The 19,402-nt window shown below is 34.7% G+C and overlaps 1 protein-coding gene across 1 annotated transcript in view; it reads left to right on the plus strand.

Moving 5' to 3' along the window:
- Window positions 1–616: 616 nt before the first annotated feature.
- LOC106478050 (transcription factor RFX4-like) overlaps window positions 617–19,402 on the plus strand; it is a 47,970-nt gene continuing 29,184 nt past the window's right edge. The window contains exons 1-7 of the mRNA XM_022381575.1: window positions 617–671; window positions 1,158–1,224; window positions 7,043–7,166; window positions 9,537–9,598; window positions 14,090–14,167; window positions 18,152–18,185; window positions 18,492–18,590. Of these exons, the coding sequence (XP_022237283.1) occupies window positions 617–671; window positions 1,158–1,224; window positions 7,043–7,166; window positions 9,537–9,598; window positions 14,090–14,167; window positions 18,152–18,185; window positions 18,492–18,590 (519 nt within the window). The remainder of the gene's footprint in view (window positions 672–1,157; window positions 1,225–7,042; window positions 7,167–9,536; window positions 9,599–14,089; window positions 14,168–18,151; window positions 18,186–18,491; window positions 18,591–19,402) is intronic.

Genomic DNA, 19,402 nt, shown 5'->3' on the forward strand with positions numbered 1-19,402 from the left:
AGTGGCACAGCGGTATGTCTGCGGACTTACAACGCTAGAAACCGGGTTTTGATACCCGTGGTGGGCAGAGCACACCTTGCGTAGCTTTGTGCATAATTAAAAACAAACAAACTATCGTAAACATTAGACTTAGAAATTTACATCTTTTAATGTAAATTTAATCTTCAGGTGTAAAAATCCTTTCATTTCTACATACTGTGTTCCTGAAACCAAATAAAATTATAATTAGGATGCTTAGTTTGGTTACTGAAATACAGTGGGTTGAGTACGTTACGATAAAACGATCTTGAATTTGCCAATCAGCAGGTCAGGTGACGACTACAACTGATATAATGTTGCCAAGGCACGTTTGTTCTTGAACTTTTATCTAAAAATCAGTGATGAATTTGATGGTAAGCATTCAGCTAAAACTGTATAAGGACTTTTGATAGTATGCTAATCAATATTCAGTTTGATATAAAATATGATGTTTGATCGTTTTCTGAAACACTATTCTTCTATATATACTTCTTCTATGTTTAATTCAAATTACCAACAAGTTTCTAAGTACCTTAAGCTTCATTGGCGCTTGATTAGAGTAACAGTTGTATACGTCATGATACCAGCTGTTTATATCATGGTAGTTAATCGAAACAAAAGAGTTTGTGTCTGTCATTTAACTACAGAATCCAGTAAAAACAATGTGCTTTTACAGCCAATGTTAATATCCTATGATTACTCATTTATTTTATTAAAAATGTAAAATGCTAACGGAATTTATAGACTGCTTACGACTTGATCGAGAGGTGAAAATCAACTCACTAATCGCCTGACTACAACTCTGCAACGTAGCGTGGTGATCATACTGATGATAAGACATCCTTCTGAACGAACAGTGGCGGAAACTATTTGTATTCTTGGAGAGCCCATGCTAAGAACACTAGCCTTCTTATCTATACGTTCTGGTTTCCGGTCTCAGGATTTCTTTTTTTAACTTATCAACATTTTCACACAATTAGAAATATAATTTTAATTTTGATTAATATTATTTCAGAATCAAAGTTATCCACCTCTCTACGTGCATATCAGATTTTTCCTACACTTAATGATAGTATATATGTTATACTATTAATAAATAGATAATACAGGAAATAACAGGTAACATGTTTGTTCAACAGAGGGTCAGAAAGAAGGAAATCAACTTCAAGTACTGCGGCCCCATTCAACTCCAGCTACTCTACTTTGGTAAGTAGAAGAGCTTTTCTCTTTTTAATACTCGTTGGGACAGTTGGAGTTAAAATGTTGTGATGAAAGCCAAATCATATGTCATTGCAACGGTACTGGAAAGTTACATTTTGAACAGCAGCATTTTAAAGTTTTCATTTTTACCGCTAGTTAATAAAAAAGTAAATCAGTACTTTTTTTTAAATAAAATTCTTTCATTTACTGTAATTTGTTGAAGAAAGTCTTGATAAACAATTTATTCCTTTAGATTACTGTATTGGAATGATATAAATAATTGTTTGAACACCAAAATAATTGAAGAAAAGCTGAAAACAGGATTAAAAATAACAACACACTGCACCGTTTTACTGGTGATGATGAGTTAACACAGTGGAACATTAACGTTTCACTGGTGATGCTGAGTTAACACAGTGGAACATTAACGTTTTACTGGTGATGCTGAGTTAACACAGTGGAACATTAACGTTTTACTGGTGATGCTGAGTTAACACAGTGGAACATTAACGTTTTACTGGTGATGCTGAGTTAACACAGTGGAACATTAACGTTTCACTGATGCTTAATTACCTTTGTGAAAAGTTGCAGTATTTCAACCCTGTTTTTAATTATTTTGACTTACTGTTCAAGGCACCTCTTAAATTTAAAATTATTTACACATGTAAATTAATCATTTTCTATACAAATTATACTTTAGAAAATTTATGCTAGGTTGAATTACTTCAAAATATAACTAATGGCAATAACATAGCAAAGGAATACAACGGTAACTTTTAAAAACTATACAATAGAACATCCCCGACTCCTACACATACAAGTCTCTCGCACAATTCTAGTGATATCTTGGATTTTGATCTAAAATCACCATAAGTTAGTAACAAATGTTCAAACTTCGATGTTGTATTTGATTTAGACAGTGATCATTTATCAATAACAGGTGTCTACGATCTCGAACCCCATCATAATAAACCTACAAGAAAACCAACATTTAATTATAAAAAAGCAAACTTGGAAGAATATACAAAATTCTTAGATCATTTAATACCAGAATTGACGACAAATCATGATTACTGTCAAACAGTTAATGAATGCCTTACCAAAGCTGTAGAACAGACAATACAGAAACAAAAACAATCACAGCTCATAATAAATGACAACCACACGCACAAATGATAAACATGATAAAAGAACGTCACCACCTAAGAAGACAATATATGAATACTCGAGATCCGTACATCAAAACTCAGGTTAATACAGTAAGGAACAAAGTTCGAAACGAAATAAAACTATTAAAACAAGACAATTGAGACACTTGCTCGCAATTAAACGAACACACGGACCCAAATAAATTTTGAACACATCTGAAACGATTCACTAACAATCAAAACTTGTTTGTTTGTTTGTAATTAAGCACAAAACTACACAATGGGCTATCTGCGCTCTGCCCATCACGGGTATCGAAACCCGGTTTCTAGCGTTGTAAGTCTGCAGACATACCGCTGTGCCATTGGGCGGCAACAATCAAAACACGTAAAAAATTTATCCGGCCTTAACTCAAGAAAATAAAATAGCATATACAAACGTACAAAAAGCAGAAATTTTCAGCGAACAACTAAGAAAAACATTTAAAACACACAATGAACACAATCAATGGATACATACTTTTTTTTTAACACAGTAAATGAGTACATTAAACAAAATAAATACATCTACACACCAAATTTCCCGGCTGTTTCAATTAATCTCCTAAATTCAAAAATACGTGATAATGATCATACAAATAAAATCACAAACATAGTAACGAAAATAGAAGTAATTATATCTATAAAACATATAAAAACTAAGGTGAAGATGGTATGGAAACCATTCTCCTGAAAAAGGATACTCAGGAATTGTTTGATCATTTAACAGCATTATTCAACCCATCCCTCAGCCCCCCCCCCCAGTGGTACAGCGGTATGTCTGCGGACTTACAACGCTAGAAACCGGGTTTCGATACCCGTGATGGGCAGAACGCAGATAGCCCATTGTGTGGTTTTGTGCTTAATTTCAAAACAAACAAACCCATCCTTCAACTCTGGTTACATCACAGCCTCTTTGAAGCAAGCAAATGTTATTATGTTTCTACAGGAAGGAAAACCAACTAATGAACCAGGAAGTTATTAACCAAATTGTCTGACTAGTTGCATAGCAAAATTTTAGAAAGAATAATTAGTGTTAGGCTCTCCACTTTTCTGGAGATATTATCAAGATTACCTGAAGTTCAAAACGGTTTCAGAAAATTTCGACAAAGAACAGGTCATTTAGTTAGATTAACTGAAATCATAATTAACTGTCGCATGTTTTCTCGATATAGTTTGTTTGTTTGTTTTGAATTTCGCACAAAGCTACACGAGGGCTATCTGCGCTAGCCGTCCCTAATTTAGCAGTGTAAGACTAGAGGGCAACTAGTCATCACCACCCACCGCCAACTCTTGGGCTACTCTTTTACCAACTAATAGTGGGATTGATCGTCACATTATAACGCTCCCATGGCTGAAAGGGCGAGCATGTTTGGTGTGACGGGGATTCGAACCCACGACCCGCAGATTGCGAGTCGAGCGCCCTAACCACCTGGCCATGTTCTCGATATAGAAAAAACATTCGACACTGTATGACATAATGGTTTAAGATATCAAATGAAACAAATGGACTTACCGACAGGTGTTATTCCGTGGTTGTCTAACTTTTTAGATAATAGAAAATGTCAAGTGAACGTGGATGGAACCTACTTAGAGTATTTTACTCCCGAGACGGGTGTTCCCCAGGAAGGGGTAGTTAGCCCTATCCTTTTCATCATGTATGTAAGCGATATGACACTAAAAGATTCTAATTTTAGCCTAATTTCACAATTCGCAGACGATGTGGCGATATAGAAGAGTTCCACGACCCCTTCGATCGCAGCTATATAAACTTATAGCCAGTTCTAAATCAAATAGTCGAGTATTGTCAAAAACACAGAATAAAAATAAATGTTGCAAAAACTAACCTAGTTCTATTTTCAAAATATAAAAAATGCTTAGAAACCCTCTCGAAATATACTTGCAATATACACTGTACTTTTATATGTCGTCACATCAGCAAAATTTCTTGGACTAATGTATGATTCGAAATTAACTTGGAAAAATAATATCAATCAAATCAAGAACAAAATATGGCAACAAGCAAACTATACCAAGATATTAATTTAATTGATCTGAGTGCTCTGAATACTGTGGTGATTACCGCATTCTGTATAGTAATGTCTTTTATGTATTTTTGTATTGTAATTTCTTTATATGTATTGGTGCTACATTAGTCCAAGCAGGACAGGTGTACTCTACTACTGGTCGTATGTATTGTTTATAAATTTTAATGATATTTTCTAGTGTATTCCTGTGTTTTTTACCAACCTAAAATTAATGCATAAATACGCAAATATAAAACCAATCCACGACAGACTCATTGACTGTTCGTTCAAATATTTTGATATAAATCTATTTAAAAACGACTCACTTATCTCAATACATCGCTATATCGTACATGATGATGATACTCCTAAGTATTTCTCTCCATTCAAAACGTCCACCTGCACTAGATCATAAAATATTACTTAGAATTAGGTATCACAAGTGTATTAAAGTGTATTATATGTGAAATATACGTCTGGTAACTACTTCGAGTGACATTTTACTATGGAACTGTTTATGAGTGTAAACGACCAAATAAAGGGAAGTAGTGAAACAGCACTAAATGCTATAAGCATTCTAATCATGGACATGGCCCTGAAGAGGAAGTAGAATTAATGTTTTATACGTTGTTCAAGCCCTGATTTCGTGAATATATTATAGAACTTGACAGCTTAATATACAATAGTAAAGGAGGGAGGAAGAGGTCTGAATAGAACCCCACCCTCCCAGATCGCTCACAACCTATCCAGACAGACACAGTATCACCGCTATGCCCACCGGGGGTGTCGAACTACGATTTTTTATCGTTTAAAATCTTGAAGCTACCACTGGGCCACCAGAGTGATGAGTATTAACCATTTTTCTGTACATTTAAAATTCAAATTAGAAATAGAATTTTTATTTTCGCAATTAAATACGGGTACCAGATTATAAGTTTAATAATGATTTAAAGAACTCTCTAACAACAATAAGTTTTAAGATACTCTTGGATAACAATCCTACTTCATTGTTAAGCAAATAATAGGAATGAAATAATGCCCAAAATAACATCACTAGAAATTTTCATCACACTAAACTATCAAACTGATTGTCAAACTACACTAAAGCTGTACACTCTTCACTGTCAAACTACACTAAAGCTGTACTCTTGACTGTCGAACCAAACTAAAGCTGAACTCTCGACTGTCGAATCAAACTAAAGCTGTACTCTTGATTGGCAAACCAAACTAAAGCTATACTCTTGAACTGTCAAACCACACTAAAGATGTACTATTAACTGTGAAATTACACTGAAGATGTACTCTTAACTATGAAATTACACTAAAGCTGTAGTCTTTACTGTCAAACCAAAGTAAAGCTATACTCTTGAACTGTAAAACCACACTAAAGATATACTATTAACTGTGAAGTTACACTGAAGATGTACTCTTAACTATGAAATTACACTAAAGCTGTAGTCTTTACTGTCAAACCAAAGTAAAGCTGTACTCTTGACTATCTAAACAAACTAAAGCTATACACTTGACTGTCAAACTACACTAAAACTGTACTCTTGACTGTCGAACCAAATTAAAGCTGTACTCTTGACTGTCAAGCTACACACAAACTGTACTCTTGACAGTCAAACTACATTAAAGGTGTACTCTTGACAGTCAAACTACACTAAAACTGTACTCTTGAAAGATACTGAAAGTCAGCATAAAGTTCTAGCTTTATTACGGTGGAGGATTCTCGCGATTTCAATTAATTAATTATGAATAAACTATACTCCATTTGATAAATTGTTCTTCCCTTGTAAATGTCATATAAACAACAAATGAACGTTTTAATCAAAAAAGGAAGCTGTGATAGAGTGATTTAGCATCAAATCAAAAAAAGAAATCAATTCAGTTACTTACTGTTTCGTTTGTTTACTTTTTCTTAAGCGAAAAGCTGCGCAATGGACTAGCTGCCTTATGCCCACGGAGGAATTAAACGCAGAATTTTTTGCAATGTAAACTTTCAAGCTTAGCGCTGAGTCATGGGCTGAGGCCGCTTCTTTCGAAACACAGCTATGTAGACTTTGTTGAAATAACTGAATTAATCGGAAATCACCTTTTCACAGTTCGGATGAATCTCTGAGTCTTATTGTACGGGCCCGGCATGGCCAGGTGTTTAGGGAGCTCGACCCGCAATCTGCGGATCGCGGGTTCGAATCCCTTTCAGCCGTGGGGGCGTTATAATGTGACTGTCAATCCCACTACTATTTGTTAAAAGAGTAGCCCAAGAATTAGCGGTGGGTGGTGATGACTAGCTGCCTTCCTTCTAGTCTTTCACTGCTACATTAGGGACGGCTAGCGCAGATAGCCTTCGTGTAGCTTTGCGCGAAGTTCAAAAACAAAACACCACCAAACAAACTTATTGTACGATCCACTAGTAGTGTATGGGCAATGAATGACCAAATGCTTATTAATTGCGATGCAAGAATGACGTGGCTGTAACGCACTTATTAATAGCAATTATGCCGTTAAAGCAGTTACACCAAATGAAAAGTTTTTGATATTATAGAACGAAATGGTTACGGAAGTTATCACGACTATTATACACTGAATTAGTTCTTTATGTGTTGGCAGGTTGGAAGAAAATTACGAGATCGCTGAAAGTGTGTGTATTCCTCGCAGTACTCTGTATTCCCACTATGTAGACTTTTGTAGTAAAAACAACATGCAACCGGTGAACGCTGCCAGCTTTGGAAAGGTATTGTTACGATTTTCCTGATATATAGATAACAATTTGTTATGTTGATACCCAATATATAAATCGTAATGTCTCACATGACATCTAGTGATACGAAGTGTGAATTTCAATCATATCGTTCTTATAGCTTGTCTTCCATTCAGTTTTTACAGTAGAAATGGTGAGGAAAGAGAGTATAAGAAACAAATATTACGATATTTCCATTCGTTTGTCATGTAAAAATAGAACTATACCAGCGTGCAGTCACGTCCTCATAGTTCACGTAGTAAATGGTTGTCATCTAACGATAAATATTTTACCAGCATAACTCTTATAACATGCCCAGTAGTAGTAGTGTAATTCCAGTCATGGATCGTAGGACTGAAACACGGTATGATAAGCATGTTGAATTCAAAGTGTTAACTCGAGGAAAATTTCTGCAAGACTCCATGTTTCTGTATGCGAGACTTTGAAGAAGGCATCTGAAACTGGCACTGATAAGAATAGAACTGTTTGAGGAAAAAAAACGAAATTCTCTAAAATTAATGTCGACTACTTCATGGTATGTTCTTTATCAAATAATGAACTTGCCAGTAACACCGATGTAAATACAGCTATGAATGTTACCTTGAGAACACTAAGATACACATAAGCACTGAGTGGGCTCAATGAACGTGTAGCTTTCTCAAAAATCACTGCTAAGAAGTAATAACCCAATTAAAAGGTTGAAATGGGAATTGGACCACAAACAGTGAAGTGAGCAGAATTGGATACGTATGCTCTTTATAAGAGAATCCAAGTTCGAATTGTTTGGTGACAGTATCATAGTAAACGTAAAACATGTACAGTGAAGTATGGTGCGGATTAGTACACGTTTTGGACTACATCTCAGCCAGTAGTGTCAGTAATCAAAACCGAACTTGTGGCATCTTGACTGCTGACAAGTACAGGTAGATTCTGGTCCATTATGCCATTCCCTCAGGAACGCAACATGTCGAGTGAAGATTCGTTTTCCAGCAATATAATGATCCCAGGCAAGACGGAAAAAGTAAATCAATGAAACACTTGCAACAAAGGCTTGACTTACATGAAGTCATGTTACGAACATTCTTAGGGCTGTATGGGCTTATGTATAAACCGAGAATGTAAAGGCGACCAAATAACTTGGCTGAATTGTGGTAAGTAATAGAGAACATTTATAACGACATTTCTCAACCGTACATGAACAAACTGTACGGCAGTATGAAAATAAAGTGTAATATTGTCTGTAAGGAAAATACAAAATACTAAAATCTTTTCTAACATATTCTCTTTGTTTTTTTCTGTGATAATATTTTTGACCATTGGTTAAATCGTCCTCTACTTGTTTTTGTTAGTTTGTTTTAGAGTAAAGTCACATTGGGCTATTTTCCGTGTCCACCGCGGGGGATCGAAACCAGGATTTTAGCGTTGTAAATCCGTAAACTTGCCACTGTCCCACCGTGGACCGTTGTTTGTGGCTCCTATACTATGCGTATCGCATTTATGTTTCCATAATTATTTCCATTACTGTACACGTGTTTGTTTTATGAAAGATCAGAATAGAGTAATAAAGTTAACATCAGTAGAAGAGAAAGTGTTGATAGCTATAGCGAATCCAAATTTTTGACAAAAATTATTTTAAATATAACACAGACCAAATGTATTATAATTCCAACATTAGGTTTTGTACACGGCCAGGTAGCTAGGACGCTCGACCCGCAATCTGAGGGTCGTTGGTTCGAATCCTCGTTCCACTAAACATGCACACCCTTTCAGCGTTATAAGTTACGGTCAATCCCACTATTCTTTAGTAAAAGAGTAGCCCAAGAGTTGGTGATGACTAGCTGACTTACACTGCTAAATTGGGGACGGCTAGCGCAGATAGCCCTCGTATATCCTTGCGCTAAATTCAAACCAAACCTTTTGTACATTAATATTATTTGTTTTGTCTTTGTTGCTGCATTTTTATTTTGAGTCACATTTCATGTTTTACATTGAACAGTTAATAGTAAACAAATAACTGTCCCTAAATAAGTTTAAGATCATATGTCTTTAAAAGGGTAATTTTTAGTAAGTTCTGCATTCGATGATTACGGAAGTAAATGCTTCCACCAGGGGGTTGACCGTCTGCTGAAATATCTGTGTTAAGAACTGAACAGCAATACGGTAGTAATTTGTCTTATGTGAGATGACATAACTATAGAAATAACTGTTTACAAAAATAAAACTTTCGGAACAAATTAACTAATAAAATGCACCTTTGTGTTCTATCAGTTTTCAAGTATGTAAGTTTTAAAATATAGTTTTTCCGCAACTCCTAAAGTGACATTTCTTTTTCTTAAACTAGTTCTGAATATTTTTACTCCTTAGATTATCCGTCAGCAGTTTTCTCAACTCACCACTAGGCGGCTAGGCACTAGGGGCCAATCACGGTAAGTTGATTTAAGTTATTTTTATTTTGTTTAGTTTGTTGAATTTCGCTCAAACTGTCCGTAATTTTGGAGATATAGACTAAATGAAAGACAGCTAGTCATCATCACCTACTATAAGCTCTTGAACTACTCTTTACCAAAGAATAGTGGGATTGACAACCACATAATAAAACCCCTACGGCTGAAGGATTGAGCATATTCAACGAAGGGTTTCGGTCCCGCGACTCGCAAATTGCGAGTCAAGCGTTTTAACTATTAGGTTATGCCAGGCCCCAAATTATTTGTGTATGTTTTTGTGATTATATAAAACCTTTGTTTTTATTGTCAAATGCACCTAAGTTTGGGAACGACTAACATTTAATTATACAATTTATTTCAACACCATTAGAAATGCAAGCATTAGATTTTTTTTTCATATATATACTATTATGTTACCAAGATTTTTTGGATAAAAAATGGACCCATCTTTACGATTTTTACATCACTGCCATTTATATCAGATATCTTTTATTCCTAAGATTTGTGGTATTACTATAAACTTACATGTTTTAAAAAAAATTCATAATGTACGTAGATTATATAATTTGCCATTAAATAATTGACCACCTATAAAAAAATACATTATATCTTTATGGCATAATGATATCAGTGGCTATTATATTTTGAAGCAAGACAAAAGCAACGAAAAACACAACAACCTTGCAGATCCCAAGTCTTTGAGTTATGAGCGACAAGATCATACTACAATGTTAAATTTTCTACTTTTTGTTATTTTCAGATTATTGTTTTTATTACTGCGCCAATGATATGGGAATGATTTTTATGTAATTAAAACATATATATATATATATTTATTTAATTATTTTGTGATATATGTTCTGTTCGATGTGTAGTAATAAGTTTCTGGGGGAAGTAATAATGACTCTATAGCTATTATACCAATCAGTTAGATACTAACCTTAGCTATGGAACTAATAACTAGTCTATAGCTAATATATCAAGTAATTAGATACTAACACTAACTGAAGAAGTAATAATGAGTTTATAGCTGTTATATCAATCAGTTAGATACTAACCCTAGCTGAAGAGGTAATAACGAGTCTAAAGCTATTATATCTATCAGATAGATACTAACCTTAGGTGACGACGTGATAACGAGTCTATATCTATTATATCAAGTAATTAAATACTCACCTTAGCTGAGGAATTGATAATGAGTCTATAACTGTTATATCAGGTAACTAGATACTAACCTTAACTGAGGAAGTGATAACGAGTCTACATCTATTATATCAGGTAACTAGATACTAACCTTAACTGAGGAAGTGATAACGAGTCTACATCTATTATATCAGGTAATTAAATACTCACCTTAGCTGAGGAATCGATAATGAGTCTATAACTGTTATATCAGGTAACTAGATACTAACCTTAACTGAGGAAGTGATAACGAGTCTATATCTATTATATCAAGTAATTAGATACTAAACCTAGATGAGAAAGTGATAATGAGTCCATATCTATTATGTCACGTAATTTGATGCTAACTGTAGGTGGAGGAACAAATATAAATTTGAGGAGCACCGATGGTTGGGGCACCATATTCGCTACAACGTCAAAATGTGGGCACGTGCCCCCAGTGTCCTCCTGTCCCTTGAATTCAAAGGTGAAACCTCTTCCATGGTAATTTTACACGAGTCTATATTCCACATTCAAAGGGACACTTCGCTACAGAGTCAAAGTGTGGACACGTGCCCCCAGTGTCCTCCTGTCCCTTGAACTTAAAGGTGAAACAGCTACTTCCATGGTAATCTTACACGAGTCCATATTCCACATTCAAAGGGACACTTCGTTACAGAGTCAAAGTGAGGACATGTGCCCTCCTGTTCTGCCACTTCTGCATTCGGAAACATAGCTGATTTTAAGAGGCTCAAGAGTATATTATTCATTGGAAGTGTTTTTAAAAGTGACTATGTTTCATAATGTACAGTCTGCAAGGGAGAACGTTTCGCCAAACTTACGCTTGAATAAATTTGACGTGTCGTAAGCGTACTGAAATGATGACCAAAGTCGTCTAACTTAGCGTACGTCACACTAAAATAAACTGCTACCTATTAAATGACTCAATCAAGATCGATTTTATATTTAATTTTTCCGAGAAGTACAACATTAAAAAAAACCTCATGGGCGACTAAACTTTCTCTATATCCTGTTTATAAAACTGTAATGTTTTTATATTCGACTTTACATAATACCAGTAACAGCAGACGGAATGTATTTGCACTTAATTACTGATAACAATTAATGATGGGCATTGTTCTATTGAATGGAGTTTCAGATTTCTTCGGAAAAATTTCTTTCTTGAATTGTTCTGAATTACACTTCTCCATCATTGCTGTTACTTTTGCTGGTTTGTACACGCAGGATCTGTAGTTTGCTTTCCATATTTAGGTGTGTATGATTTCAGTGACAAGAAACACATAACTAAGAGAATACTGTTCTTGTCATGCCAGGTTATCAATTATGTCAATATTAACTTTCTTCTCTGTTTTTCTTCTGTATGAGCGTTTTGCTGTTTTCTGCACACACGCACACACACACACACACAATCCAAAAATATAATTTCTGGTGTATACTGATAGATAAAACATATACATGAAAAAAACTAAAAAAATGCTAGTTTCAATAGGCTTCTGAATCCTTTTTTATAGAGTAGCCTGCGCATTGAGAACTAAGTCAAGAGGATGGTACCTGACGATGACAGAACCTTGTCAAAACGTTGTACATTTGTTGTTATGTTAAACTTATGTTAAAGCTTTTCTTCATTATCCATTCAAGCCGTCTCCAAGCATTAGAAGTCAATAGGAATCTAACAGACTTCAAAAGGGGCATGACAGAGGGAGCTCATCTATAATCAAGGGTTTACACAAATGGTTTACAGTGTTCAATGTCATGTCGGAATGGACTGCAGTTGGTAAAACCTCAAGAACAGCAAGGAACAGTAGCAGCAAGAGTGGATCGTGCGATTGAAACTGTGAAAGGACAACAACACCCAGAATAAGTTTAAAGTTCAATAACAGCATCTAATGTCTTAGAAAATGTACTTTGGTACAGCGCCGATATCTTTGTGTTTGCAAGAAATAAGAGCGGTCAGTTTTTAGCTGTAAAAGTGCATGCAGACGGTTCACTATGGAGGCGGTCTCATTTCATTCGTATAGAATTTGTCCAATCACTGAACCGAAAGGCAAGATAACAGCTAAAACAACACCCGACGAGACAAGCTTTAAAACATATGGTACAACACTTTGATTCAGTGAATGGTGGTGTATTTCGAAGTGAGAACACACCACCCAATACTACAAACTTGTTTTTCAGTATGAAGAAGAATTTGTTCATCATCATAGATAACTTCCAATCCCGTCGAACCCTTATTACAGTTTCATAAACCATAATTCATATTCTAAAAAGAAGTGCAGGTGTTTCTTCAGAAACCATCAAACACCTTGCTACTTCTTTGATAAACCAAGTTATCGATGGTCTGAAGACTCATAGTGACCTTTAACATATTAACCTCTTTGGGCAGGTGATTGAAGACGATGAATCATAACTTCGGTATGAGACATTGTATGCTTGAATATCTATATAAGCTTCTACTTTTATAAGTGAGGTTTGCAGACAGAGGTTAAGTCTTATATTCCTATAGCTTCTGTCTTAATTCTTCAGATATCTGTGTTACTAAAATACAATCTTCCATTGCTACTCTACAGTTTGTATCATAGTTTTATTTGCGTGTCCTGTATTACGAAGCCATTTTTTTGGCTTCGTTGTATGGATTTGTAAACTCACACACACACACACAAATATATATATATGTGTGTGTGTCAAATAATCTATCCGTGTCTGAAAGGAATGCAGGGTCAGTGCTCAACTCCAGTTACAGTCACACAAGCGCTTAACAATTGTGACACATTACCCATGGTCGGGATACCAGTCACTCACAGGTTAGCCTCCTCCCCTCCCATCCGGCTATTATCTGGTACCCAGTTTACACTTAGGTAGACTGAAGCATATATGTGGTAAAGTGTACACATACATATATATATATGCTTATAGTACTTCAAATAATCAGGCCAGAATAACAGCGTTCCGTGTATGTAATGTATGTATACGTAAATGTTCGTAACGTATGATACATTTTGTAGAACCTGCCAAATAAAATATTTCCTTGATTTTGTATATTTTCTGTGATTTAACTTAAGGCCTCGTCGATGTGAATAAGCGTATAAGTTAATGTTTCTTCTTATGATCACTACTGTAAAACCGACAACAGAATTAATCAAAATAAATCCCTTGTAATTTAGTTTGAAGTTAACCGCTTTTATTTAAATTGCACAATAGTGTTGGTTATACAAGTTCAATTTCGGAATACTTCTTAAAACTGGAATTTTATTTCTCATTACATTTCTTACGTGATTTTCTGTATTGTACCAGCTATCATTATTACGGAATCGCTATACGGGAGACGTCTCCTTATTTCCAGCTATCCTATTCGAAAAAATCCGCCAGTTCGTAAGTATTTTTCTTTTCCCGTGATTTTAAGTAAATAAATTCTTCTGTTTTATATATTAATATACCATTTACATTGTGATGTATTTTTTATACATTATTTGACGTTTGATTTCCAAACTGTTTAATCTTTTATCAACTGCGACTTTGGTCTTATGACAACGAACGTCCTCTGGAATTTCCTGTAATTTTAAACGTTTGCAAAGATTAGATTCTCAAATTATTTATTACATTATCACCGAGAGCTCGTTGCTCTGGAAAATAAAATGTAGCTTTAGAATAGCTTTTTATTTTCAAGTGTATATGCATTTTTCACTATCTCGGAGCTTTAGAACAACTGTTTATTCTAAAATGTATATGTATTTTTAAGTTTGTGAAATATCTGTTGTAATACCTTTTACTATATTAGATTTAATACGCTTTCATCTAGAAACGTTCCTAGTATATTGGGTTATTTTTTTCAGATATAGTGTATTGATGTTTTAGTTGCATTGTTGTTTACAAGATATAAGAACAAGAAAAACATACCGTACTGTTGGTTACCATTCTGACAGATGAAGCTTGACATCTTTAATATTGTTTGAATTCGCGTTTTGTTCAATACGTTCATGCTGAGGATAGCGATTGGTTCAATCAAGTCAACTGTGTCACATGTAGACGCGTGCATATCTCGAACGCAGCTCGTGGGGAACTTGTACCGCCCGTGTTGCTTTCAAAGGCGGGTCGACAAAGCAATTATGATTGTATTAGCGAAAACGTGTGCAGGAAAATCAATAATCGGGGCGAGCTAATAAAAAAAGATGTGGACAATGTCAAAGCACAATGAAGACCTATCTTCCTACCAAATCAAATTTAGATCAGGTATGTACGCTCTTCAGTTACTGGCCTGGTCAGCGATATTGAAATGTTTTCTTTTATTTAGTGTGTTTCGTACGTATGAGTTACTCGAATGTTGAAAATGTCAGAGGGAAATATATTTATTTAGAATTTGCGGTTTGAAGTTGCCTCCTCCTTAAGCATCTATACGAGCATCCATTTCTGCATGACACGAGTATATCTATATAAATTATACGCTTGCGTTTGTCTGTCCGGAACTTTTCTCGCACGTTTCTCGATCAAACACTACAATTTTCATATAATTAGAATGGTCTTTGTCCGAGGAGTCTGGATTGCATATTGGCTTTTCAATTCTGAATCACCTTACATGATTTTTGCTTAGTCAAGCTTTGCAATGCAAATGAGTATGGTACACGATGGCACAGTATCGTTGTCATCACGTGACGATTTGCTTCGATTTCAACTTTAGCTTTTTTTATTTGCAAAGTATTTCACACAAAAAAGCATTTAACTCACGTGGAATTTCCTTTAAAAATTAACATTACACTAAATACAGTTTCTATGTAATTTCTAGACTTATTTAGATCTAAAATACGCATGCGCAGTTCGTTCAAAACCATATGCTTATCACTTTGCGAACATGCATTCAGACGTTTCTGCATATTCAGCCAAGTTTGCAATCATTACAACTTTAACTTTACTTTTCTTTGTAATAATATAGCTTCAGTTCGTTTTATAGACTGCTATAAACACTTTTTAGCTACTTTTTCCTCACTACGAGTTTTATTCTTCGTTTTTGTGAGTTTCTTTGTCTCAACTTGTAAAATCGTGTCATACACTGAACGCTCATAGCTGTTTCATACTCTGTAATCTAATATGGATACCATTATTGTTTACTTTACGTGTAGTTTTGTTAAATAAAGCGCGTGTAATTTTATTAAATAAAATTACGTCTACGTGAGGTTATTTGTCTGACCACGTAAACCTTTTCCAAATAGACCAGGATTTAACGATCTAGCAAATATTGCCTGCAAGAAATTATAGCTTAAAAGGCGTGCGTGAAAATAATAAGGAAAATTCAAGCAAATGGCGTGAAAGCTACCACAAATGTTTCGCGGGTCGTAGCTAGTTTTGTTTTAATAATCCTGTATAATAGATATGAAAAATGTAAGTGGTGTAGGTTTAATTAGTGATGATACCTGATAAAGCTAACTTGAAAAGTTACACTCAAAGTGTATTTCTTTGTTACAACATTTTTAATCTCTATAATCTGTCCTCGACAATTCGCGTTTTAAAGATAATTTGTTTCTATCATTTAAAAATACAATGATATATAATGTGAATATTGGTTAAATGACGTACATTTTTACATTACGATAATCACATGTGCAAAAATTTGAAATACCTCAAATGTTATTTTTGTCCTCCAAATTCTCTGTAGCAAAGCTATATTTCATCAGTTGATTGCTTCTTTCAATTTATTAAAATTAGCTAATAAAGCATATCTTGCAAAAATTACTTTTCATGCTTTTTAAACGCAAACAATTTTGAGAGGCCTATAAAGAATTAAACTCGGTTCATCCCCCTGTGAAGATAAGCAGAACTTTAATATATTATGTTTACAGTTTAATATTTAACCGCTAAATACCTTAGCAACTAATAACAAAAATGTTATAAGCAATTATATTTGTCACAGGACAAAAGCATTAGGCTTAGTGTATTTTTAAACAACTACATTCATTATGCGGTCCCTCAGAGGTTTTCCGAGTATAAGAGTGTGTAATAGTATATCAACCCCATAATGTCCGCCATATTCTGTGCTAACGACACGTTTCATTCAGTATCACAACTCTTCAGGTTGGCTGAAAGACAAAAACATAACAGTGGCCGGCATACTATTCATATAAGCCATTTACGGTTTTATTATTTTAATATTATTATGTATGTTGTATCCTAACAGGCCTAACGAACTCTGGTGTTGAGCGGATATGGCGGACGTTATGTGAAAAACCCTAAAAGTCTGAATAAAGAATGAAGTGGTTATTGCCTAGTACTATTGTATTAAGACAAACACAACTGATTATAATATACCTCTCTCAACAAAAGACATTGTTAATAAATGTTATAAGACTTATTTTCTTTTAGGCCGCAGTGTACAAGAAAATATCACACTAGCCTGCTCAGTTTTGAAAACTTCTTACATCTATTTAATTTCTAACTTCTTTGTCCATAGGTTTCAACTATGACGATTAAAGAAAGAAGTATTTTATGTAAACTTCAAAAGCATCGAATTTGAATGTTTATTAGAAAACAAAATATCAGTGTTTTTGCGGCATGTACAATTATTTACTAAATAATTTATATCCTTTGATCTCTCAAACCCCCTTACACGCCAAGTAATACCCATGTACTTAATTGAGAAAATTAACAAAGTATTAGTTATAAGCATTGCTTCAAGTGGAATTCAGAAGAGGGGGTAAATTTGCGCATAAAATGGTGATAACGTTTTTCACAAGAAGTGGGGGGTACGCAAAATGCCAAATTGGAGAAGTGGGGATACGCGTACCCTCCGCGTTACTCTCCAGTTCGAGCGCTGGTTATAAAGTGTTTTGTGATATACAATATTTATTTCTTGTGAATCTTAAGCTGAGAAGTAAGATTTCCTCCAATATTATACTTATTTTACTATTTGGGGCAGAGGCGTCGCTAGGTTCTTAAAAGATTCTGGGCTCGGGCCCATAGGCGCGGAAATTTTCGGCGTTCCAGTATGATATCGATCATGGTTTTCTATTCTGGTTTTTCAAAACATCAACTGGGGATTCGGGGCACTGTCAAGTAGAATCGAGTTACGGGCCCTGTGTGCCAGCGCCTAGCGACGCCTATTATTTGAGGAAATATATAACATCAATGTAGAAATAACTAGACATGTATACATCGTGAAACAAAAATAAATTGTTCGTAAAATTCCAGAAAATGCGCCAAAACTACTGCTATATGCTTGGCAAAATAATTCTTATGGTTTCTACATATATTTATTTAAAAGTTGTTTTGTTTTACCAATCAATTTTACTGTATTTATTCTTAGTTGTTAGTAGAACTATAAAAAATACATAGGATGTGCTGATAAAAACGTACTAACTATTATTACAGTGGTCCCGATAGCCGAAGAGAACCTTACAGACAGGTAAGCCTTAAATTCTATATAAACGTGTTTTGTTTCCTTCTTAACGAACTGCATTGTCAAAATCAACATTTTAAAACGATTTCAGTGTTATCTGTTTGCCGATGATCTTATTATGCTTCTCAGTTTAAAATTTATTAACAAATATCCGGGTATAGCTGTATTCTCAAACCAGAAAGCATTTGAAGTATATTAATAAAACTTCTCTAGATAACATATCTTATTAAATCATCTCTAGTGTATGTATATGTTTAGTCGTATTCTCAAACCAGAAAGCATTTGAAGTATATGTTAACGAATCTTTTCTAGGTACAGCTGTATCCTCCACGATCGAGGGCTGGGACAGTTTTGCCTGAGTTTCCAGACATAAAAGAAATACCACTTTCTTCTGGTGATGAAATATTAAAGGTTAGATATTACTAATAATGTTACAGCTTTTCGGGATCGTTATACTGTAGATTTGTTGAAAGTGAGATATCGTAATAATGTAACGTCTTTCTACTTCAGACACCGTAAAGGTAAAGTATTATACTCTCCTGTACCGACATCGGTAATACGTGATAGTTGTGTCAAATATTTCCACTGTAGACATCATAACGATAGGATGTAATGTTGATGCTAAATCTTTGCAGACATGATGAAAGTAAGAGATACTCGTGACTTTGCACGATTATGGTGAAACAATTAATAAACATTTTGATGTCACTACTTTTTACTATATCGTCCTAAACTTCCAACTTTATTTTTTCAAAGTTGTTTATTATTAGGTCTTCAAGAATGAAGAAATTAATGTCGCGTTTTAGAACACTTTCATTGACCACCCCCAAAAAACGTACATCACCTATAATAGTTAAACGAACCGCCTCCTATATAATGTTTAAAGTTTAGTATTACTCTAATCCCTTATAGTGATGGCACACGACAAAACACACATTCGACATGTAATGCTCTTTGAATACAAGAAGGGAAACAACGCCTCTGTAGTCACAAAGAATATCAAAGAAGTTTATGGAAATGTTTTGAAAGTTCGTAAGGGTCAACAATGGTTCAGCAAATTTCGTTCAGGTGACTTTAGCCTTAAAAATTGTGATGGCTGAAGACGCTTGTTGAGTCTAACCCAAAGCAACACGCTCATGAAATGGTCCTGAAATTGCATGTCTCTCATGAAACAATACATAAACATCTAGGGAATATGGGAAAACTCCATAAAGAAGGTGTTT

The sequence above is a fragment of the Limulus polyphemus genome, unplaced genomic scaffold (genome assembly GCF_000517525.1).
Source record: "Limulus polyphemus unplaced genomic scaffold, Limulus_polyphemus-2.1.2 Scaffold176, whole genome shotgun sequence".
Classification (NCBI taxonomy): Eukaryota; Metazoa; Arthropoda; class Merostomata; order Xiphosura; family Limulidae; genus Limulus; species Limulus polyphemus.